The 24,617-nt window shown below is 41.0% G+C and overlaps 1 protein-coding gene across 12 annotated transcripts in view; it reads left to right on the forward strand.

Moving 5' to 3' along the window:
• The window catches only part of TANC1 (tetratricopeptide repeat, ankyrin repeat and coiled-coil containing 1), a 216,154-nt gene that overhangs the window by 74,708 nt on the left and 116,829 nt on the right, over positions 1 to 24,617 (forward strand). For 6 of the 12 annotated variants that reach the window (XM_073305546.1, XM_073305545.1, XM_073305541.1 and 3 more), the window contains exon 3: positions 10,921 to 11,124. The exons of 3 other annotated variants lie outside the window; for them this stretch is intronic. In XM_073305546.1, the coding sequence (XP_073161647.1) occupies positions 10,921 to 11,124 (204 nt within the window). Of the gene's footprint in view, positions 1 to 10,920; positions 11,125 to 22,674; positions 22,768 to 24,617 lie in introns of those variants that run through there. 3 more of the 12 variants (XM_073305547.1, XM_073305551.1, XM_073305552.1) reach the window with 3 other exon arrangements.

Consider the following 24,617-nt stretch of genomic DNA (forward strand, 5'->3'; position numbering starts at 1 on the left):
TTTGTCCTGGGGACAATGGCATGATAGCTTGTCCTCTCCTGTCCCAGGCAACATTCTTACCTGCTTTGATTTTACCTGGTTTTAATTTAAAAAAGATGAAATCTCTGTAAGAGACAACTGAAGCTTTGTTATCAGCACATAATGATGAAAATAATAGGTGTGTAGAGAACAGATGGACCATGCCGCCCTACCCCATATACTGTCACCTGTTCATTCCCAAGAAGAAAAAAATCAGGATGGGGGTGAAATGTGAAGCAAATTAGGTTTAAAAAATCATTTTTGAATCTTCAGTAATCTTTGTGGCACCTGGAATTTAGAGATTGTGATGGCACACTTTGGGGTTTGAAATAGCATCTGACAATGGCATGTTATGAGGGAAACCAAATCTTTTTTCTTCAGCACTCAGAGTTCCCCACTAATCTGTGGAATCTCTTTTCTCCTCTATGCACACTCATTAGCGGGAGTTATATATATATTCTTGTGTATGTCACGAAGAATCTCATTCAGCTGCATGAGACAGTTTTTAGCAAAGTAGAAAGTACTTCAGGATGTTGGATAATCAATGGTATTGTATGGGCACACAACATGTTAATTTGTTGGTTTCTGGGACTTGTCTTCACTGATCACTTAGAACTTTAACAGAGAGATCACTGAACTGTTGGTGGCAAGAGAATAGGAACATATGCAAAGAAGGCTAAATGAACTGTTACTGGTTTTTATGATTTTCACAGTCACGCTCTCTCCCATTCTCCCAAATATATTTTTTGTCCTGTCTTAACCAAAACCATATATTAGTGCTTCTTTCCAACAGCAAAATAATTACTGTGATGATAATATGAGAGAGAGATGTGGAGTTTGACTATAGTATTTCCTCTGTGGGTTATTCTGTAAAATAACTTCAGAAAATATATCTAAAAAATAGACTACGGTGATTATCTGTGGATACCAAAACTTCAGCAAAAATTGCAGCAAGAGTTCCCTTATTTCCTAAAGGCCGGGGGAAAGATATAGGTCTTGCATGTGCTGTGAAGGCTAATAAAACTTATGCTCAGTCAGTAAGGGCACAGTTGTGAGGTCTAAAGGTCTGGAATCGTGAAAAAGAGTTCCAAGTTACGGGTTGTTTAGGACATTATAAGTCAACATCGTAAAATCAGTCCAGAAGCCAATAAATAACCATTGTGGATAATGGAACACAGGTTTAATGTGCTTGTGAAAAAAAATGACACTTATGAAAAAAGAAAAGGAGTACTTGTGGCACCTTAGAGACTAACAAATATATTTGCGCATAAGCTTTCGTGAGCTACAGCTCACTTCATCGGATGTATTCAGTGGAAAATACAGTGGGGAGATTTATATACACGGAGAACATGAAAAAATAGGTGTTACCGTACACGCTGTAGGGAGAGTGATCAGGAAAGGTGAGCTATTACTAGCAGGAGAGCGGGGGGGAGGGACCTTTTGTACTGATAAACAAGGTGGGCCATTTCCAGCAGTTGACAAGAACGTCTGAGGAACCGGGCGGGCGGAAATAGTTTTACTTTGTGTAATGACTCATCCACTCCCAGTCTCTATTCAAGCCTAAGTTAATTGTATCCAGTTTGCAAATTAATTCCAATTCAGCAGTCTCTCGTTGGAGTCTGTTTTTGAATTTTTTTTGGTGAAGAATTGCAACTTTTAGGTCTGTAATCGAATGACCAAAGAGATTGAAGTGTACTCCATCTGGTTTTTGGATGTTATAATTCTTGATGTCTGATTTGTGTCCATTTATTATTTTACGTAGAGACTGTCCAGTTTGACCAATGTACATGGCAGAGGGGCATTGCTGGCACATGATGGCATATATCACATTGGTAGATGTGCAGGTGAACGAGCCTCTGATAGTGTGGCTGATGTGATTAGGCCCTATGATGGTGTCCTCTGAGTAGATATGTGGACACAGTTGGCAACGGGCTTTATTGCAAGGATAGGTTCCTGTGTTAGTGGTTCTGTTGTGTGGTGTGTGGTTGCTGGTGAGTATTTGCTCAGGTTTGGGGGCTGTCTGTAAGCAAGGACTGGCCTGTCTCCGAAGATCTGTGAGAGTGATGGGTCATCCATCATCCTTGATGATGCGTTGGAGAGGTTACAGCTGGGAGCTGAAGAACATGGCTAGTGGCGTTCTGTTATTTTCTTTTTTGGGCCTGTCCTGTAGTAGGTGACTTCTGGGTACTCTTCTGGCTCTGTGAATCTGTTTCTTCACTTCAGCAGGTGGATATTGTAGTTGTAAGAAGGCTTGATAGAGATCTTGTAGGTGTTTGTCTCTGTCTGAGGGTTGGAGCAAATGCGGTTGTATCGTAGAGCTTGGCTGTAGACAATGGATCGTGTGGTGTGGTCTGGATGAAAGCTGGAGGCATGTAGATAGGAATAGCGGTCAGCAGGTTTCCGGTATAGGGTGGTGTTTGTGACCATCGCTTATTAGCACCATAGTGTCCAGGAAGTGGATCTCTTGTGTGGACTGGTCCAGGCTGAGGTTGATGGTGGGATGGAAATTGTTGAAGTCATGGTGGAATTCCTCAAGGGCTTCTTTTCCATGGGTCCAGATGATGATGATGTCATCAATGTAGTGCAAGTAGAGTAGGGGCGCTAGAGGACGAGAGCTGAGGAAGCGTTGTTCTAAGTCAGCCATAAAAATGTTGGCATACTATGGGGCCATGCGGGTACCCATAGCAGTGCCGCTGATTTGAAGGTATACATTGTCCCCAAATGTGAAATAGTTATGGGTGAGGACAAAGTCACAAAGTTCAGCCACCAGGATTGCCGTGACATTATCGGGGATAGTGTTCCTGATGGCTTGTAGTCCCTCTTTGTGTGGAATGTTGGTATAGAGGGCTTCTGCATCCATAGTGGCCAGGATGGTGTTTTCAGGAAGATCACCGATGGATTGTAGTTTCCCCAGGAAGTCAGTGGTGTCTCCAAGATAGCTGGGAGTGCTGGTAGCGTAGGGCCTGAGGAGGGAGTCTATATAGCCAGAAAATCCTGCTGTCAGGGTGCCAATGCCTGAGATGATGGGGCATCCAGGATTTCCAGGTTTATGGATCTTGGGTCGCAGATAGAATACCCCAGGTTGGGGTTCCAGGGGTGTGTCTGTGTGGATTTGTTCTTGTGCTTTTTCAGGGAGTTTTCTTGAGAAAATTGTATAGTTTCTTTTGGTAACCCTCAGTGGGATCAGAGGGTAATGGCTTGTAGAAAGTGGTGTTGGAGAGCTGCCTAGCAGCCTCTTGTTCATATTCCGACCTATTCATGACGACGACAGCACCTCCTTTGTCTGCCTTTTAGATTATGATGTCAGAGTTGTTTCTGAGTCTGTGGATGGCATTGTGTTCTGCACAGCTGAGGTTATGGGGCAAGTGATGCTGCTTTTCCACAATTTCAGCCCGTGCAGTCGGCGGAAGCACTGTATGTGGAAGTCCAGTCCAGGTGTGGGCAGGCAGGCTTAGCAAGGCAGGATTCAAGTATGGGGGGATCCAGGTGTGGGCTGAGAGAGTTCTGTGTGGGGGCAATCTGGGTGTAGGTGGCTCAGTGGGGGATGCAGGGGTGTGTGTGTGTGTAAATCTGGTTTGTTGGGGGGCGGGTTCTGGGTGAAATGGTAATGGGACTCTGCAGGAGGGTCTGGGTGTGGGTGGTTCAGTGTGGGGGCCAGATGCTGGGGAAGTGGGGCTCAGTGGGGTAGGGATTCAGGTGCAGCTGGTTGGGGCTTGGTAAGATGGGGATCCGGGTGTGGGTGGCTCGTTGGGGTGGTGCAGGGCGAGTGTGGCTTGGTGGAGGGTCTGCGTTTGAGGGGATCTGGATGCATGAGGGTTGGGCGGATGGGGGAGTAGCTCCCTGTGCAGGGATCCCTCCCCCTGCAGCTGAGGAGCAATGGGTACAGGAAGGGTGGCAGTGGGGAGTTTTTTTGCAGAGCTTCCTGCAGCCTGGGGAGAAATCTGGGGGTGGGTCTGACCTGGCCCCAGATACCATGCAGGGGAAGAGGAAGTCCAATCCTGCCCAGCCCAGCGGGGGCTAGCAGATGAACCTGGCACAGGGTAGGAGCCACCAGCTGGGTCTTTCCCTGCCCCACCCCCTGCCCCACGGTGATTTACCTCTCTGCTGGCTGCCCTGGGCACCCAAAACATACTGCTGGGGAGGGTCGCATGACCAGAGTTGTGGCTTCTTTTTGCTTCCTTATAGAAAAGTCATTTTTCTGTGGGGAAGCAAAGAAATCTGCGGGGGACTTAAATTCTGCGCATGCACAGTGGCTCAGAATTCCCCCCAGGAGTAAATATAGATGATGTCAAGTCCATTAGTTTGTATGCATGAGCTTGCAAATAAAGAAAATGATAGGTTTCTGCTGGAAAGATCTTATAACATAAGGCAGTGGTCCTGCAAACGCTGTGGGATAAACAATTTTCGACCATGAGTTGTCCCATTGGCATGTGCCTGGTATTTAGTGTTTGCAGGATTAGGTCCTAAACTACCTTTAACATGTTAAGGGATGGGAAATAAAGGAAGGGAATATGGGAAGTTGAGGGTTTCAACTGTGAATAACAGAAGAGATCAAAGAGTGATTTTTTCCTAGCTTACTTGGGGCATTTAGCATGTTAATGCAGGTATGTTCATAATATGGTTTGTTAAATGTACTGGTCATATTTAAGATAAAAAGATTATCCTTCTTTATTGACTGTCATCCGAGATCAAAAGAGGTTTACAGGAAAGATCTATAATTGGCTTGGTAGAATGCATGCTGAAAATTTGTCATCCTCAACACTGTTATTGATTGTTCTTCCATAAAAGGAGGACTGTTAGCTGCAATTTTGAAGGTTTTCATAGTTTCTCCCCCCAATCCCAGTTGGGATACTTTTTTTTGTGTGTGTGTGTACTGGTTTCCCCTCCCCCCCCCCCCAAACGTTTGCTTTGTCTCCTAACAAGAGACTATGGCACTGTACATTAGAAAGGTGACCAACTAAAGGAATAAGTCTGTTAAATTGGTATAGTTTTTGTGTATCATGCAAAAATATTTTAAAACAATGGAGGCTTGTTAAAAGAGCAGACCTATTAGCAATGCATCTTAAAAAAGGGGGTTGGGACAGCATTTCTGCTGTTATGGTCCATTTTTACATCCTTTCTATACGGCAAGAAGATTGTTTTTGTTATTTTCTTATGTGGCCTATCTCAGTTCAGCAGATGTGGCTGATTTTGCTTTTCCCTTGACATCTCAAAAATATCTGTAAAAAAGAGTCCATGGGATATTTGTTGTCCTTGGTATTCAGACCTAATCAAAGTATTGACAGAGCTTGTATTTTCATTAACTTAACCATTGGTGTTTGAAACTAGATCTTCTTCTTGAATGTTATAATAATTAGAATTCCAAAGTCTCTTCCACACTATACAGCTTATATACTGAATGAGGAAATAAAATAGTTTTTATTATGCTTAATCTTGAAATATATACGAAAAAAGCCAGTAAAGGTTTTCATTCCTGTTATCCTCTGTTTTCAATAGGATTAGATAAAGCATTTAGTTTTAGGTCTGTTAAAATTCAAGTTCTGCATTAAGTATAATCAGTCTTATATAATCATTACATTGTAGTCAGCTATCCCCATCCCTTCTCCCCCACTTAAAATTGTTAATCTTATTAAACTTTTCAGTTGCATCCCAATATGTCAATAGGATTTGAGTTTCATTTTCAAGGCACCCCCCCACCCTTTTTTAAATTGTGGCAGTTTCCATGGTTACTTTGACCATTGAATAGGACCTCCTAATTCCTTGTGATTCATGGCCATGAAACTATGTTGGCCAGAGACACATTGGCAGTGGAAATGTGTACAAATAAAAGGTTTATAAGATAGAGAATGTGGTTTCACAGGACTACTTGTCTTTGTTTAGTTTGACATTATTAGAAAACTTGTAAGCTGTCACCTTCCTGTTATTCCAGGGCTGATGTGTAGACACTGGGCTGGAGATATAAAATATAAAAATATCTAACACTGTGAAAACATGAAGCTATAATTATTTGAATTATTTTTAAAATGGTGGGTGAGTAATTGTAGCTTTTAATATGTTTATGGCAACTGATTACATCCTGGGATACAGGTGCAAACTGGTGTTTTGGCAGTGATTATGTATATATTTCTAAAGTGCTCATCTCTCTAACATGTAGGTGCTTTCTAGAAAACAGAAAAGTATTATTTCTCACACCCTATGTGGTCATTAATTTTTGATCTGTACTATCACCAGTCTATACCTCCCACTCTGAAGACTGCTAGTGGAGTTGTGAGAAACTAAACAATTTACTGCTTCAAAATATTGTATTTATTTTTCTATGGCATTAACACTGTGCATCACTTTAGATCTGACAGTAGTCCCAATTTATATTATAACAAATATATAAATATCCGTGAAACATGCTTCAGAGTAACAGCCGTGTTAGTCTGTATTCGCAAAAAGAAAAGGAGTACTTGTGGCACCTTAGAGACTAACCAATTTATTAGAGCATAATGAGTGAAACATGCGACGTTCACTGAGACTATTGCCTTTATTTGAAACACTGAAAATGCTTGAAACACTGAAAATTACTTTGTTTTCTGTGGGCAAATTCCATTCTGAATTACTTCGGTATTTGTTATACTGAAATTTGGAATACCTAACTAGGTTTGCTTGTCTGTATTCCAAATACTACTTGTGTTGGTGTTTAAAGACCACTAAACTGAATAGTGCTGTCTCTTTCCTGCCTCATCCTGGGCAGGGCGTATTTTTGTTGTTTTTTCTTTTGCAAGTGCCCAGCTGTCATAGTTGTTGCATACAAACTGGCAAATTGAAGTGGCATTGGTGCCAGGGCACTGTGACGCTGTTTTGTTCCACAGGGAAACCGCTTTAAGATGGTATGTAGATTGGCATGGGGCAATTGTTTAAGAACAATCAAACAGCTAGAATGCATTGTATATAACATTTGGTAGAAATGAATAAGATGCCTAAGAACTGATTCTTATAGCTATTTTAACTTTTCAGTGTCGTCAGAATTAATGGGTTGCTAGCAGATAGCAGCCAATCTGGAAGCAGGATTTTCATACCCAGTTCTTTGTCTTTCTCCCCTTTGGGATCAACTATGCCAATTATTTGAAAATACTATATGAAAGTTGTACCGTTCCTGAAACTAACCATTCCACAGGTCCAGTCCCTTCTTGTACTGTTTGAAAGGCCTTACAGAGGGTACAAGGCATTCAGAAATGTCATTTCCTCAGTGGATTAGAGGCCCTAACAAGCCTCCCTCACCTCAGAGGAACTTTGGGTTTGCTCTATCCAAGTCATGTCTATGTCCTGGGACAGAGTTCAGGATGCCTCAATTGATGAGATCTCTTGGGCTGCCTTCTCTGCTAGGCTCATACTTTCTTGAGAAACTACTAGCTGAATTGCTTGCATTAGGTAATGCAGCCTTTCGTCAGTGGGTTTTTGGAGGGGTCCTTCAGGAGCAGCCAGAGGGCTGATTCTTTCCTGGGGTGTTTTGCTCCCTTCTGACTGTGCTCCTTCCCCATTGTTCCTAATGGTCTCCCCTTTTAGATTAGCCTATCTTAGGTTCTCAAGAGCTGTTTTCCCTTCTGGGTACAAACACTTGCTAGTCAGATCCATTCATCCATAATGGTGGGAGTTGCATAAAGTGAGGTAAGAGAAATTAGTTTTGTTTTCATGTCCCCTCTCCCTCCCCTACCCTCCCCCCCCCAAATATAACTGTTTAATTATGGCAACAATGCACTCAGTGTCTTAGTGAGCAAGGATCTGTGAATGAACATAAATGAGAGCTTGCTGTCAAGCTGAAAGAACTTGAGTGCAGGTAGAAGAGTTTCTGTGTTTTAATTTTGTGTTGCTCTTGAAATTCAAGTAATAGAAATTTGGTGTGTGCTGCTGTTGCAACAGACATGATCATGGGTGTAATCAAAGTAAATATCGGCAGCATGCTGCTATAATAAAAATTGCTGAGACAGGATGGTCTATGTACAAATGTTAAAAATTCTTGTAAAGTTACTGTTGTAGCCAAATATATTTATCATGTAATTTCATTGAAGATAGTAGTAGTTTCACTCCTCTGAATTTGGCCCTATTGCACTAGTTTTCATTTCACAGCCTAATCTTTCAAAGAGTTAGTAGGCAGCAAAGGCAGACTAAAATAATTGCTGGTTTTTTATTTAAAAATATGTGAATATAAAACACTGCTAATTTATTTCACAGCAATAAAATAGAAAAAATGTGTGATCCAATGTTTTCTTGTTTTTTGTTTTGCTTTTATTTCCTGCAAGAGGAAAAACTCTTTTTGTTCCTCTTTCTGTATGTGTTGTCTGTTTTTGCACTGTCTCACTGCCATCACAGCTGGAATGCTTGCACAATTTCCAAATTGCAGTCTCTGTAACATGTCTAGTGAAAACCTTAGCAACAATGTCAATATTTTCAAATTGCAGTTAGCTGCATTTACATTTTGCTTGCTTGCTTGCTTGCTCACTTTTTTTCTTTGTCCAAAGACATGAATGGAATGTGAGCTCCTGCTTCTATGTGTATCCTACATACACCTAGTCCAAAAAACCCCTCATTTTATATTCACTGGTTTTGTCTTTACGGTTATAAATGAGCCTGTCACTTCTAATCTAAATCTGTATTTATAGTGTACCAGTTGCCAAGGTTGACGTGCAATAGGTGCAGAGTTGATACTAAAAGTGTGGGTTGGATTTTCAAAAGTGCTTAAGGGAGTTAGCTGCCTAGCTTCCATTGAAAGTCAATAGAAATTAATTGCCTAGGTGCTTTTGAAAATCTCATCCTGTGAGGTTATAAATCTGTAAATTAAAATTACTGGTGTTTTGTTTCATTATTTCTTTGGAAATATCTTTTTACACACAGTACGTTGCAACTTGCTACACACGGAAGTGTCTCTTCTAGTTCTCAGGGGGTTTTGAGCCAGTAGCGAAGCTTCAACAATAGTCATGAAAGGGACTTTAGATAAATGTAATTGTACATTTTCCTTAGTTTTTACAATTTCTATTCTTCATTGTGATTGAACCTAAAACTCAATCCCTAAAAAAATGTACCCCACCACCAACCAGTTCTAGCTTTGTTGGGGCTGAAAATTAAGAGAGGAGCTGAAGATAAACTTAACATTAGGAAGGTGGTATGTTATCCTGCTATCGTGTTTTAATTGTGTTTTAGGACTTACAACTCAGTGAGAGAACTTCGAAAGCCAGAGTGAAGTTTTTGCAGTTCATTCATCCTTCAAAGAGAAAGCATATTTCTCACTGTATAATTCCTAGCGGTAAAGTTTGACAACAGGGTAAGTCTGGCTATATGAACCAGACTTCTTGAGATGTGCTCATTTTTGGAAATAGGAAACCACTGTGTATTTAGACTTTTTGCTTGTTAAATGATTGTGCATTTATCTCAAACTTCCATGTGTGCTGTTTCAAAGCTTGCTAGTTAAATTGACAAATACATCCCCTTTTTTCCCCCCAATCTAGGAAGATTACATACTCTCTGCAATCTTGTTATTAAAAATGATAAGAGGTTTCCTTATGGTACAGTATGAAAATACAAGAAGATGCTTTAAAGATTGTATTAATAGACTGCATCTGATGGAAAGCGCTGAAGAACAGCTGTTAAAAAGGTTGTAGGTTTTCATGGCTACAAAATAAACAGGAAACTTGACCATACAAGATTTGAATCTAATTGAAATATCGAGTTTATTTACTTTCAATAAGATAATATGAGGAATTGGTAAGAAGCGTCTGTTTTCTCTATAACTCTAATTTATCTAGGTTCTTTTACGGCAACCATCCTTGTAGTAACAATGTGCCTTGACTGTGGTAGCTGAGCATGTAGGCTAAACTTTACTCTAGACTTTTCTTTCTCTCTCATTTTTCAGGATATGTATAATATTTTTGCTTTACTTTTTATTTTTGCGAGACTGGTTCACTTTTAACTATAGTTTTGAGTTTACAATTATCAATTTTTTATTATTTATAATTTCAATAATTCATAATGTCTTCATTAGGAAATAAAATATCGGATGCATTTTGGTATAAAGCTTTGTTTGTGAGTTTTGTTGATTTCTATTTTAGACACTGAGGCCTGAAGAACTAATATGACCATACACATCTGGCTTGTCTGCCTTGCCTTCTTGTTTTCCTTGCTTCATTGCTGTGAGCAGTCAGGCTTTTGAAATGTATAGCAATTCGGTCTGCTATTGAACTAAAATGTTTTTTCTTGATAAGTTTCCCCTCTATTAGATATACACACTAGTTTGTCATTGTATTGTGAACCAACAATTTTTTATTTTTTCTTAAATAAAAAAAGCATTTATTTATCAAACCCCATGTCTTGGATTTCACAGATACAAGCAGAAAAAAAGGCAGGTCAAATTTGGACTTGCCAAATATGAGGGTCCCTTACTGTTGCCCTTATTTCATAAGGTTATTCCTGGCATAGGTTGAAAACTCTTCCAGATTTCCGCTGTAGTTGTGATTTTGCAGACAAGCATGGCTTTCAGGGCATCACAGCAATTGTAAAATACCTTTTCATCTATAGAAATATTTGTGTCTAATTGTGGTAATATGGTTTTGCCTCAAAGGGTAAAATCTAAACGATAGTAATCTTATCTATAAGCTTGTTTTCTGAATGATGTTAGAAACAAAATTCTGCTTACTTGCTCTACGTTCTGTGTGTTCACAGGGCTTTTTGTTGATTCCTAGATACTATAGTGGTAGGAATATTACAGAGAGGTGGTCTTTTCCCGACCATGGTAGGAGTGGTCTAGTAGACTTTTGTTAGTGGATGGTGCATGTTCATACCAATATTGTAGGCTATATTTCAGTGTAATTGTCTCACCTTTATTTCAGTGCATTTGGTAAATCACAAACCACATTTTATTTTCAGCAGGTGACTCCTGCCCAGAGAATGCACTGCACATTATTGCGACACCTGGCTACAGTGCAGATTCTCCCACTGGTAATCAGCAGGTACCTGAGGATATGTATAGACTAAACTTGACTAAAGGCGTCTCAATGTCTTTGCCATCATCACCTTTGCTGCCACGCCAGTCTTTCTTGATGCAAACAAGAGCAAACAAAAAATCCCCAGGTAAAACTTAATTGATAAACTAAAATATATTTGCAATATTTCATATCAAGAGCATTATAAATTTCCCCCCCTATTTCAAATAGTGTTAATAAAGCTACTGTAATGAAACCAGGAAAAATTGATGTGCGTTTGTATGGGCCTGCGGAAAGACATAAACAACTTGTGTTCAAATGGAATATTTAGCACAGAATTGTTCTAGCTGGTTAAAGTTTAATACAAAATCTGTTTGCCTTGAAATGTCGTCTGAATATGTTTAAAAATTTAATTGTTAGAGTATGAGTTTGTACTTCAGATATGCAGAGATAGCTATAAATCTGTATCCTGTTTTTGCTTGATTTTTAAGTGTGGTAGTGACTATATAGTGTCATTGTGACATGCATTTAGTGATGGCTGTAGCTGTGTTTAATTTGAGAATAATCTTCACAGTTTGTAGCTACTATTTATTTTCCAAAATAAATAAATGGATGTAAAATTTTAAGCTGTTGAAATCATGGCAACTAATTTGTTACTACTAAGAATACAAGTTTTGAGAAGTAATGCGCATGTCTCTTACTAAATTAGGTATACCCTCTAATTTCCTTTTTATTTGCATTCTGTGGAATTCAATCATTCCAACACACTAGCATCACTTGAGTTCAGGTGGCTTGAGCATCAGATGAAGCTTTCCAAACTGCCAGTATCTAGGGAGATAGGTAATGGTTTTGAAGTTCTGTTGTCTTAGTATCTGCATCTGTGAACTTGAGTATCATGACAAAAAATTGTTAGGTTTGTCAGTACAAGATGCTTCTTGGCAACAAGCCATGATATTTAAAAATGAAAGAGAAACATTTGTTAAAAAGGTTATCAGACAAGTATTCCAAAATACTATTAGGGTTTTTAAACAAATATTCTTAGAGGATTTACTTACTTTATCTAAAATTATTTTATCATCCAAATCCTTCTTGTAACCTTTCTTTTTGGCTCTTGATGTTTAAAGGACCGTGTTAACTTTAAGAGTTCAGGTAAAATTACTGAACCAGCGAATAGCATGTTTCAGTTCTGTTTGATTTTTACAAAGGATTGTATATTGACTTTAAGACCTAAGGTAAAATCTTGGCCCCACTGAAGTCAATGGCAGTTTTGCCATCTGCTTCAGTGGGGCGAGAATTTTACCCCTAGTTTTGAACTGTTGGGGATAGTTAACGATATTTCAGAAAGATACAGTGTTTTTAAGGTATCTCAAAATTGTGTGATCTAATGCAAAGTGACTGAAATTTTTATGGTTAGCCTAACAGACTACTAATCAAGGTGGATAAAAATCAATGATTTTTTAAAAAAAATCAAAACAGATTTTTTTTATTTAAATTGGAATTTTTTGATAAAATGCTTTTTGAGGGAAAAACTAAGATACATTATAGCTCAAAGATATCTCATCATGGAATGGGGTTATACATTCTAATTCTATAGTATGAGACAATATATTCATGTAATCTTTAAGAAAAGTTTTGTAATTGAGTTTCAATAGTTCATGGATTAGGGACCCAATTTTATGGGGTTCCAGGGGCTTCTGTATAGATTATTTAGATTAATCTTTCTATCTACCCAATGGGACTCAGTGCTCAGTCTAGAAGATACCATCAGAGATGCTTAGGCCCCGTCTACACTGGCAAGTTTCTGCACAGTAAAGCGGCTTTCTGTGCTGTAACTCCCGAGCTGTACACGCTGCCAAGCCACTTAATGCCCAGAAACTGCGCAGTTGTAGCGCTCTTAAAAAAAACACCCCGACGAGAGGCGTAGACCTTTCTGTGCCAGAGCTACAGCGCTGCAGTGCCAGTGTAGACACCGTGGCGATTACAGCGCTGCGATTGGCCTCCGGGAGGTTTCCCACAATGCCTGTTCTCACCTCTCTGGTCATTGGTTTGAACTCTGCCACTCTGCCCTCAGGTGACCAACCGTCAGTCCCACCCCTTAAATTCCTTTGGAAATTTGAAAGTCCCCTTCCTGTTTGCTCGGTGATGCGTGCAGTAGTCTCAGCACATCTTTCCAGGTGGCCATGCCTGCTCCCCACACCAGGTGATCCCCTTCTTGGAGCAATGCCAAGCTGCTGGATCTCATTGGTATTTGGGGAGAGGAGGCTATGCAGTCCCAGCTGTGCTCCAGCCATAGGAATTATGACACCTACGGACAGATTTCTCAATACATGATAGAAAGGGGCCATGGCTGGGACGCATTGCAGTGTAGGGTAAAAGTAAAGGAACTGCGTAACGCTTACCACAAGGCGCAGGAGGCAAACTGCTGCTCCAGTGCTGTGCCCACGAGCTGCCGGTTCTACAAAGAGCTGGATGCAATACTCGGTGGTGACCACCTCTCCACTACGAAGGCCCCTGTGGATACTTTGTTGGCTCATATGCCAGTCAAGAGTGGACCGAGCTAGGAGGAGCAAATCTTGGACGAAGAGGGGGAAGGGGTCCCAGATGCATAGGATGGCTCGGGGGCCAGAGATGCATGCAGTCAGGAGCTCTCTTCTACCCTGGAGGAGCCTAGCCAGTCAAAGCAGTCGGATCTTGGCGAAGCACAAATAGGAGAGGAGGCCCCTGGTAAGTGGATCTGATTTTGGGAATTGCCAAAGCGATTTGTTGGGGGCAGGAGTGTTGCAGAAAGCAGGCTTGTGTCCCACCACGTGCCTATTCTGAGCAGCGGAACAGGCTGTTGATACACTCCCTCACTTCACGAGAATCTCCCTCAGAGATCTCCTGGAAACTCTTGTGGAGATAGTGGGAATTCACTGCTGCAGGTTCCTCAGCAGAGCTGCTTTGTTTCTTGCCTCATTAATGGTAACTTTCCTGCACCACTGTGCTGTCCGGGGCCGGGACGGGGCGGGCAGGGAGGATCATTGCTGCACACAGGCGAGCCGCATAGGGGCCAGGGTAGGAGCCGCAGGCTTGGAGAATACCCTCCCTTGATTCCCTGCTCACGCTCAGCAGCAAGATGTCTTCCATAAGGAACACAGCTTGTGGAAAATGTGGGGACAGGAATGATTATCAAGCCCCCCCCCCAGTGCTGGATCTCCCCAAGAGCCACGTGCCCAGTGTACAGTAGGGTCTGGGAAGAGTGATTCACCGTGCCTTGCGGCTACTCACCATTTTGGGGGTCTTGTGCCTTATGTGTGCTTGCCTGGGGTCAGCCAGTTAATGACAGATGTGTGACTACTGGCTGTGTTTTAAAGCACCGAATTAGTGTTGTCTGTGCTGCAAACAATACTACTTGTAAAATGTTGCATTTAAACTTCACAGAGATGACATTGGGAGGCCAGCCTCCCTTATCGGCAGTAGAACGGCTGCGCAGAATTAGAAAGCAGCCACGAAGAACTGAGGAGGACTTTCTGCGTGAGGTTATGATGCATTCCGTTGCTGAGATACAGGAATTGAAGGAGTGGCAGGACAGCGAGAAGAGAGACCGAAAGGAGAATGCAGCACACACCAGAAAGAAACCACGGAGCGGCTCTTAAATGTTATGGAGCGCCAAGTGGACGTGCTCCAGGCGATACTAGCTCTTTAAACCGAGCAGCTCTGTGCCCGCCCTCTCCTGCAGCTGCTGTCGCAAAACTCTTACCCATGTGCCCCCCACCACCAACACACTGTTATCAACCTCCTGGCTCCATTCTCTACCCGCAGCATTCCACTCCTCCCTCCTCACAGTCCAGCAGCGTGGACTCCCACTGCACTCAACATCCATCCCTCTGCAGTTTGGCCCTGCTAAAGTACGGCACCCGCTGTATTGTACTCCAAAGGAGAAGGTTGGGTACGATTCCTGGACGTACACAAATCTGTAGCTGTCCTGGGACCCCTCCTCCTCTGGAGACCATCTCTTCCCCCATCTCCCTCCCTGCTGATGTATTTTTGTTGTTTGACTCTCTCCTTCGGTTGTTTTCTTTTAATAAAAGCATTGTGTTGGTTTGAAAGCAATCTTTATTCTATTACGTGAAAGCAAAAAGAGCCCTGCAAAGCAACATACAATTACGTTAAACCCCCTTATTGCATCATGTGTACCAGTCACCTCATAGCATTACAAGCACTGCAATCCCGAGTATAGCAGCAAATTGTAGCTCACAAAAGCTTATGCTCAAATAAATTGGTTAGTCTCTAAGGTGCCACTAGTACTCCTTTTCTTTTTGTGAATACAGACTAACACAGCTGCTACTCTGAAACCAGCAAATATTATATTTAAATATTAAATATTCAGCTTCAAATTGCTGCCTCAAGACATCCCTGATCCTTCTGGCCCCACGCAGTGCCCCTCTAATAGCCCTGGTCTCTGGCTGTTCAAACTTAGCCTCCAGGCACTGAGCCTCTGCGTGAAGCTTTCACCCTTCTCTTCACAAATATTATGGAGAATACAGCATGTGGCTACAAGCATAGGAATACTGTCATTGGTCATGTCCAGCTTCCCATACAGGCATCGCCAGCGGGCTTTTAAATGGCCAAATACACACTCAGCAGTCATTCTACACTTGCTCAGCCTGTTGTTGACCTGCTCCTTGCTGCAAGTTGCCCCATGTATGGCTTCATAAGCCACAGCATTTAGGGGTAGGCTGGGTCTCCCAGGATCACAGTGGGCATTTCGACTTCCCCTACGATGATCTTCTGGTCTGGGAAGAAAGTCCCTGCTTGCAGCTTCTTGAACAGGCCAGTGTTCCGAAAGATGCATGCATCATCACCAGCCTGCATTAGTGTCCATGAAACGCCCATGGTGATCCACAAGGGCCTGGAGAACCATTGAGAAATATCCCTTGCGATTAATGTACTCGGTGGCTAGATGGTCTGGTGCCAGAAGTGAAATGTGCATTCCAACTATCACCCCTCCGCAGTTAGGGAAGCCCATTTGTGCAAAACCATCCACAATATTACGCATGTTGTCCAGAGTCATGGTCTTTTGAAGCAGGATGCGATTAATGACCTTGCACTCTTCCATCAACACGACTCCAACAGTTGACTTTCCCACTCCGAACTGGTTAGCAACCAATTGGTAGCGGTGTGGAGTAGCCAGCTTCCACAGTGCAATTGCCACATGCTTCTCCAATGACAGGGCAGCTTTCATTCTTGTGTCCTTGTGCCACAGGGCTGGGGGGAGCTCATCACACAGTCCCATGAATGTGGCTTTCCTCATGCGAAAGTTCTGCAGCCACTGCTAGTCATCCAAGACATGCATCACAATGTGATCCCACCACTCAGTGCTTCTTTCTCGAGCCCAAAAGCATCATTCCACTGTGGTCAGCACCTCCGTGAATGCCACAAGCAATCTCGTGTCGTAGCTACTATGTGTGGTGAGATCGTTGCAGTCCTCTTGCCTTTGTAGTTTAAGGAATAACTCCATTGCCAGTTGTGACGTGTTGGTTAGAGCGAGCAGCATACTGGTCAGCAGTTCGGGATCCATTCCTGCAGCCTGAAAGAGGCAGGGTGCACAGTACACAAACCATTGAAAGATGGCGCCAAATGTGGATGGAAGCACAGAGATTGCTTGGATGTGAAGGAATGCATCACTGGGCATTGGGACTGGACCCAAAATGCCCTGTGGTCCCCTCTGCCTTCCCACAAGTCTTAGCGGCAAAAGAGAAAGAGCTGCTCTGTGGGATAGCTGCCCAGAGTGCACCGCTCCAAATAGTGCTGCAAGTGTGAACGCGCTATTGCTCAGGCAGCTGTCAATGTGAACACACAACAGCGGTTTGCCTTCTGCGCTCTCTAAGCGGCACTGTAACTTTGCCAGTGTAGACGTGCGCTTAGTTTTGCAGTTCTCAAACTGTGGATTTGTTTCTCCAGAGATAACATGCTTGTTAACGCAAAAATAGTTTAAAATAAATAAATAAATAATATATAGAGGTGAAAAATAAGACCTCAATCCTTTTGCCCTTCTGCAAATTTGTGCACACATAGTCAATCCCTAACCTCTCTCTAAAAGTGCAAAGTTTCAAAAAGTTTAATGAATAGAAGATTGTTGTGGGCGGAATAGCTCTGGAGAAGGAGAAGAAGTCTGGAGATAAATTTGAAAAGGGAGGGACAGGCAGTAGAAACTGTTTGAGCAGCATATTCCAGAAGTGTTGAGGTCTTTCTGAGTGTAGCCTTCATTAATTTGAGATCTACCATACCATTCTCTTACTAGAAAGGAAAACCTATAATGGCAGCAGGCCGTAAAAGAAACCGAGTTTGGGAATAAGAACCATTCAAGAAATATATGTTTGCTGATGATGATTAAAGAAAGTCATACCATGAACTGATGGAAGTCACTTAAGCACTTGGATTCTGAGACTGTTGAAGTAATAATCTCACTTTTAACAACAGTAGCTTCTTCTGCCGCTGTAGAAAGAATATTTTCTTCCTTTGGACCAATTCATTTCAAATTGAGAAATAGTCTGGGACCTGAAAAAGCAGGAGAACTTGTCCTTCTTTTCCAGATTATGAACAAACAGGAAAACGAAGGTGAGGATGACTGAGTTAGCTGCAGAAGCCATGTTTTAAGTTTCTCATGTTGACCTGCCTGCATAGTCGATTTACATTTTGTTTTCTGTTTTTAAATATTTTATTTAACTATTTTAGTTAGAAACAATTTTAACAAAAACAAACCTGATTTTAAAAAACTTGAATGTTTAACTAAATTCAAAAATTTATTTGCTTGTTTTGTTAAAATATTATATGTTTGTTGTTGAAGAAAAAAATCCAGAATACATAACGTTGTTGTTTTAGTTAACTAAAACAATTTAAATGTCTGGTGGTGGTCTCCTCCTAATACAGTATGGCAAGAAAATCCTCCAAATATTAATGATTAACCTGTTGAATTGGAGATAGTTCACCTCCCAATGACTTCATAAATATCTGCTTCAATTACCTTTGGTAAATGAAATAATCAAACAATCATTGATTTTCTGATATAGCTGTAAAACTAACCTGAAAAGTTTTCAAAATAAATCACTTAAAAATGTATAGTGTGTACCTTCTAAAAATGAAACCTACATTTATCTCTGAGTTGTGAAGAATATGTATTAAGGTTATAACAACCAACAAGAATGCACTTTTGTGTATAAATCCATGATTCAATTGAGTCTTCCTGACTAGTGATTTTAATCAATTTGATTTAAATCAAATCCACCCTGCTACTTATTGTTTTGTTTACCCTGTGACTTTCACACACAAATGTTGACTCATTCAAAACATTGAGAAATCTCAAGAAATCTTCTTGTCTTGTTATTTTGTTTGACTGTTTCACAGTGGAATAATTTTGAAGTTTTTGGGACTACTGCCTGTCATTTAAAAGCTAGCAGCTGTTAAAACATTTTTCATTAGTGGATATGGCTGCTTTGTTCCATAGGAATATGCCAGACGTATACATTATCTTGGTATGCTATTCCTTTTGAATGTTGGAGAATTTGAACTGGCAAAGGAGGAAGATTTTACATAAATGAACCGTCATCTGGGATGGGGCAATAAGAGATGAAGAGGATTCCAGCAGTATGGCTTTCACAGCCATTTTCGGTGTTATTGTATCAGCAGTTTATGTAGCATGGTGATATTCCCATCTCAGAATGTGGTTGACTGAAAAGAGAGGGAGAAGTGAGGAGAGCACAGAAGAAGGTGGGGGTTTTTTGTTTTGTTGTTTTTTTTTTAAAAAAACAACAAAAAATACCCATAGTTGAAAATAATCAAATGTTAGGAGAGATGGTGGAAGCAAATGTTAATGAAATAAAGCGATACCTATCCCACTTTACTGGGAGACAGGTATGGCAGAGCTTCCAGATGGTTTGTTTATTTTGTGTCTGTGATTTTATCAATTTTAAGACGTGGCCCTGTACTGCTATAATTGGTCACGTGTCTTAGAACTGCTCTTCTGAACTAGAGTTTGTATGTGGATTTCTTAAATTGAAACTCCATTAAGTATCTGGCTAAATAACATATTATCTGAGTCTTGAAACTCTTAATTTACGTTAGTTTGTTTAAGGAATAGAATAGCTGTATTGTTGCCAGCATTTTATGGACTGACTTTCTTACCTTGTACCATGTCTGTATATATTAATAATATGAAACCCACAGGGTAAATTATATAAATTTGAGTTGTCCAGGATGTAAAACAGACTTGTCTTATTTTTTGTGTGCTCCTGCCATCACACTGTTATAAATCACAGTTTAAAGCTTTCAACAATATTGGTAACTTTCCCTTCCTGTGTAGGAAAATTTGGTTGGCACTTACGTTCAAGAAAATGACAGTATTTTTGGCCCCTTTTATTTAAAGTAAATTTTCACACTTTATTTTAGGATACATTATTGTGTACTTTATTACAGTCTTTTTCCAGTCCCATTGCTATATTTACTGATAAAATAACATTTAGTTTGCTGGTTAAGTACACTAAAGACAATTTTATGCATAAAAGTACTTGCATAGATAAATAGTTTTAAAATAATTTGAGGAGAACCAATCTGACATAGAATCTTTTCTATAAAGTAATGATACATCCTTGTGTCATTTTAATGGTTTAAATTAAAATTCAGTCACAGAACAGGACTCTAGTTTGAGAAGTCTGAAACAAAGAAAAGTTCAGTATAAAATAGCTTGGCAGCAGCTGTCTCCTTCCTTTCCAATCTCTCATCTCTTTCTCTTTCCCTGCCCTCTCCTCTGTGTCTTGGCTTTTTTTGATGTTTCCCAACACCTCTTAATATAATGGTGACTGCAGGTTTTTTTGATGGTGCACGCAATATTGGAGTCAGATATCTGTCTGAACAGGCACTGCATCAAGCAGCACTTTGAGTGGAGATGGAGAGACCATTTCTTTCCTACTCTCTTCTTTCTCCCCCATAATAGTCCTAAATTGTGTGGGAAAACTGTGGTCTCAGTTGTTACAATTTGACTGAGTGTTATCCAATTAAACAGGAATAAATTAAGTTTAAATTTGGAGGGGAAAGAAAAAAAGGCAGGACAGTATTGTGGGTCTCATAGACTCATAAGTCAGAGGGGACCATTGTGATCATCTAGTCTGACCTGCACATTGCAGGCCACAGAACCTCACTCAACCACTCCTGAAATAGATGCCTAACCACTTGTCTGAGTTAATGAGGTCCTCAAATCATGGTTTAATCACTTCAAGTTACAAAGAATTAACCATTTACACTAGTTTAAACCCGCAAGTGACCCATGCCCCATCCTGCAGAGGAAGGTGAAAAACTCCCAGGGTATCAGCCAATCTGACCCAGGGGAAAATTCCTTCCTGACCCCAGATATGGCAATCAGTTAGACCCTGAGCATGTGGCAAGACCACTAGGTCTTTTGCTGCTGGCGGTCACCGATAGGCCACATGCCACCCCCTCCATAAACTTATCAAGCTCAGTCTTCAAGCCAGTTAGGTTTTTTGCCCCCACTGCTCCCCTTGGAAAGCTGTTCCAGAACTTTACTTCTCTTCTTGTTAGAGACCTTCACCTAATTTCAAGCCTAAACTTGTTGATGGCAGTTTATATCCATTTGTTCTTGTGTCCACATTGGTGCTTAACTTAAATAACTCCTTTCCCTCCCTAGTATTTTTCTCTCTGATGTATTTATAGAGAGCAATTATATCTCTCCTCAGCTCTACATGAGCGCAAGGCCTGCCTGGCCATCTACCATAGCTGGCCCTTCACCGAGGGCTGTGCCTGCACCCCAAAGCAGATGGCTGCAGCCAGATTCATCCACTGCCCCAGTGAGAATGGGCCTGATGTGGTTCAATGCTGCTGCTGCTTCAAGGAGCTGGAAGGCTGGGAGCTTGATGATGACCCCGTTGATGAGCAGAGGAAACACACCTCTTGCTGGGCTTTCCTCTCCCTCCATAAGAACCCTGTTGACCTGACACTGCAGGAGTTCCTGAAACTGGACAAGGAATGAATGAGAAATGTGATTTAAAAAGCAAATCTTTCAGAAAGTGACGGAATTTAAAGAAGAATCAAAGTGTTCACGTTGTGATATTGAGGTCTCCTAGGCCCCTGCGATTTGCCTGTGTGCGGCATCTGACTTGTGTATATGGAGCTTTCTGGAGCTGCCTCTTTGTGCCTGGGTAGTGCTAGTAGTTCAGGTCCCTTTCATGCAAAACTCAAAGGGATGTATACTTATAAACAAAGGGGGAAATTTTCGGAATCACGTTAAGGGATTTAGGACCACAATTACCATTGACTTGGACTGCTTCACCTTGGCTTTCAATGAGGTTTGTGTTCCTAAATCTCTTACATGACTCTGAAAACCTCCCTTTTGAAATGATTTTCTGTCTCATGTTGACACATATTTCCTCTCAGCCTTCTTTTGGTTAGGCTAAATAAGCCAAGTTCTTTGAGTCTCCTCTCATAAAGTAGGTTTTCCATTCCTTGGATCATCCTAATGGCCCTTCTCTAAGGGTCTAACTTAAACCTACAGAAGGAAAGCACTTTAGCGAAAGCTAGCACTTGACTATCCTATTGTGTAAAAAATACTGCAAAAGTGTTAAATCTGACTGAGTTCAGGTAATCTGCTGTCATATACAGCTATAGCACAACACTTGAAAGGTTTATTTACAAAATTTAGGTTTTATTTACAAAATTATATATAGGAAAATATATAAATCAGAACAAAATGTTTTAGTTGAAATTAACACATTCATGGAAAGAAATGTACCTATTTTTTCCATGTGGCGTGTATTATCCCTACTACAATGAACACTTTCCTAATTCATATGGGATATTTAGCTTCAAGGTTGTTCTGTTTTCTTGTAATTTATCTAGACTTTATTGAATTGCTCCCAATTACTAACCTAAATGACATTTTGGTGATGTCAGTCTCTTTCAGTTCATGTATTCCTCTCTGGAGCACTGTACTACATATGACATTGTAAAGAGACAAGGTTAATCTCTCCATTGTGGAAAGATTAATCAAAGATGTAGTTAGTGTGTGAAGTATATGTTACTTCAAAGAATTAAAGAATTCCGTTCCATCATATGTATCTTTTTGATGCCTATAATGTTGTAATTTAACAATTCTGTTTTTTGACCAATCTGTGCTGGGGAGGGGATGAGAGAAACATGACAGACGTTAGCATGTTGCTTAATGTACTACTGGAAGGTACTTGAATACCATTGTGACGAAGGCGGAATAAAAACCTATACCGAATGTGTTGGCCTTTAAAGCTAAATTTGCCAGCAAGTATTTAGACTGCAGTTCCAACTAAATGAGATATAGGCCTACTAACCAGGCTAAGCCATGTTGAAAGAGTGTTCAAGTATATGCAGGAACTGTTTAAAAAAAAAAAACACAAACACACACACATTCAAAAATACCCTGGTTCCTTACGACTGTTGGAGCCCCAGTACCCACAGGCTTCTGGGGGTGAGGCAAAGGAATTAGTTTTTTTAACAAGTTTACTTCTAAGGCTTGTATATACAGAAAAAATCCACACACACACACTGTCACTGTGTCTCTGTCTCTCTCTCTCTCTCTCTGTTTATTTAATAAATATCAGGCACTGTTATAAAACATATAGTATATCAGGCAGCTAAGTACATGATGTTCCATTTTTTATTTTTTTTTGCTTCACAGTGGAAGACTATATTATTATTTTTGATGGGCATGTGGAAATCCTATTAGTGTTAAGCATACATCAAGAGGAGACTGTATGCTGACATCTATTAGGTAAACATTATACCTGTCTTTGGTGTGCTTTTCTAATCTTGGTATTAGATTTGATTTGTGTGTACTTTGGGCTTACGCTAACATTACTAGTACAGTAGCTACAACAGGGTTTTTAGTTGTTTTTGTTTTAATATTTCTGGGTATGAACTTAAAGCTTGTGAAAGGTTCTGCATTGAGAACCATGGGGGTTAAGACCTCTTCTCCTCCCCACCCCCTAAAAGGCAGAGCACAGGAAGTGTCAGGGCAAGTTTCTTACCACTGTGCCTCATCCCTAATTTGGAGGTTTGAAACTGCATTAGTACCAATTATGTCCTCTTGTAATGAGATGACATGCTGGGAACTGGATTGAGATCAAAGTCATTTCACGTAAGGCACGAAATAGTCAGCAGGTGGTAATAATGTTCATTTACTAGACTTGGGCAGGAACTTGGATATGAAAAACTAATTTCAGTAGTTTAGAAAGTGCAGTGTTAGGAGACCAGCATGTTTCCTCCACAGTGGGGAAGTCTTCCACTGTATGGAGAACACTAAGTCAGTTTTTCTTAAGCTGTAGTCTACAAACCACCAGTGATCCACTGAGCACTTGTGGATCATGTGGGGCTGGCTGCTGTGCTCCTCTCTTACATCTGCTGCTTTAAATATCCAACTTACTGACCTATGTGGGGTTCTCCTGTGTATGAAATGATTCGCAAAAAGAAAAGGAGTACTTGTGGCACCTTAGAGACTAACCAATTTATTTGAGCATGAGCTTTCGTGAGCTACAGCTCACTTCATCGGATGCATGCCGTGGAAACTGCAGCAGACTTTATATATACACAGAGAATATGAAAAAATACCTCCTCCCACCCCATTGTCCAGCTGGTAATAGCTTATCTAAAGTGATCATCAGGTGGGCCATTTCCAGCACAAATCCAGGTTTTCTCACCCTCCACCCCCCCACACAAATTCACTCTCCTGCTGGTGATAGCCCATCCAAAGTGACAACTCTTTACACAATGTGCATGATAATAAAGTTGGGCCATTTCCTGCACAAATCCAGGTTCTCTCACCCCCTCACCCCCCTCCCAAAAACCACACACACAAACTCACTATCCTGCTGGTATTGGATAGTGAGTTTGTGTGTGTGGTTTTTGGGAGGGGGGTGAGGGGGTGAGAGAACCTGGATTTGTGCAGGAAATGGCCCAACTTTATTATCATGCACATTGTGTAAAGAGTTGTCACTTTGGATGGGCTATCACCAGCAGGAGAGTGAATTTGTGTGGGGGGGTGGAGGGTGAGAAAACCTGGATTTGTGCTGGAAATGGCCCACCTGATGATCACTTTAGATAAGCTATTACCAGCTGGACAATGGGGTGGGAGGAGGTATTTTTTCATATTCTCTGTGTATATATAAAGTCTGCTGCAGTTTCCACGGCATGCATCCGATGAAGTGAGCTGTAGCTCACGAAAGCTCATGCTCAAATAAATTGGTTAGTCTCTAAGGTGCCACAAGTACTCCTTTTCTTTTTGCGAATACAGACTAACACAGCTGTTACTCTGAAACCTGTCAATATGAAATGATGGTGGTCTCTATGAAAAGCCTGGACTCCTACCTTTCAGCTGCTTCTATAAGAGGACCAAGTGTAGCAGCATCCTCTGGGGAACCCTGTAGCCAGGGCTAAGATTGAGCCAGTACATGGGCTTTATGGCATACCAGTATCTCTCTGAAATGACTGTATTTTTCTTCAGAATCTCAGTTTTTATTTTTGAAAAAGTGGCTGTTATGGTTGCAAAGAAACCTCAAAAATATGAACAGTGTGTACTTGATACAGAGATGTTTATTGGTCAAGGCACACAGCTCTGAAATGTAT

Source organism: Lepidochelys kempii, chromosome 11, assembly GCF_965140265.1.
Source record: "Lepidochelys kempii isolate rLepKem1 chromosome 11, rLepKem1.hap2, whole genome shotgun sequence".
Lineage (NCBI taxonomy): Eukaryota > Metazoa > Chordata > Testudines > Cheloniidae > Lepidochelys > Lepidochelys kempii.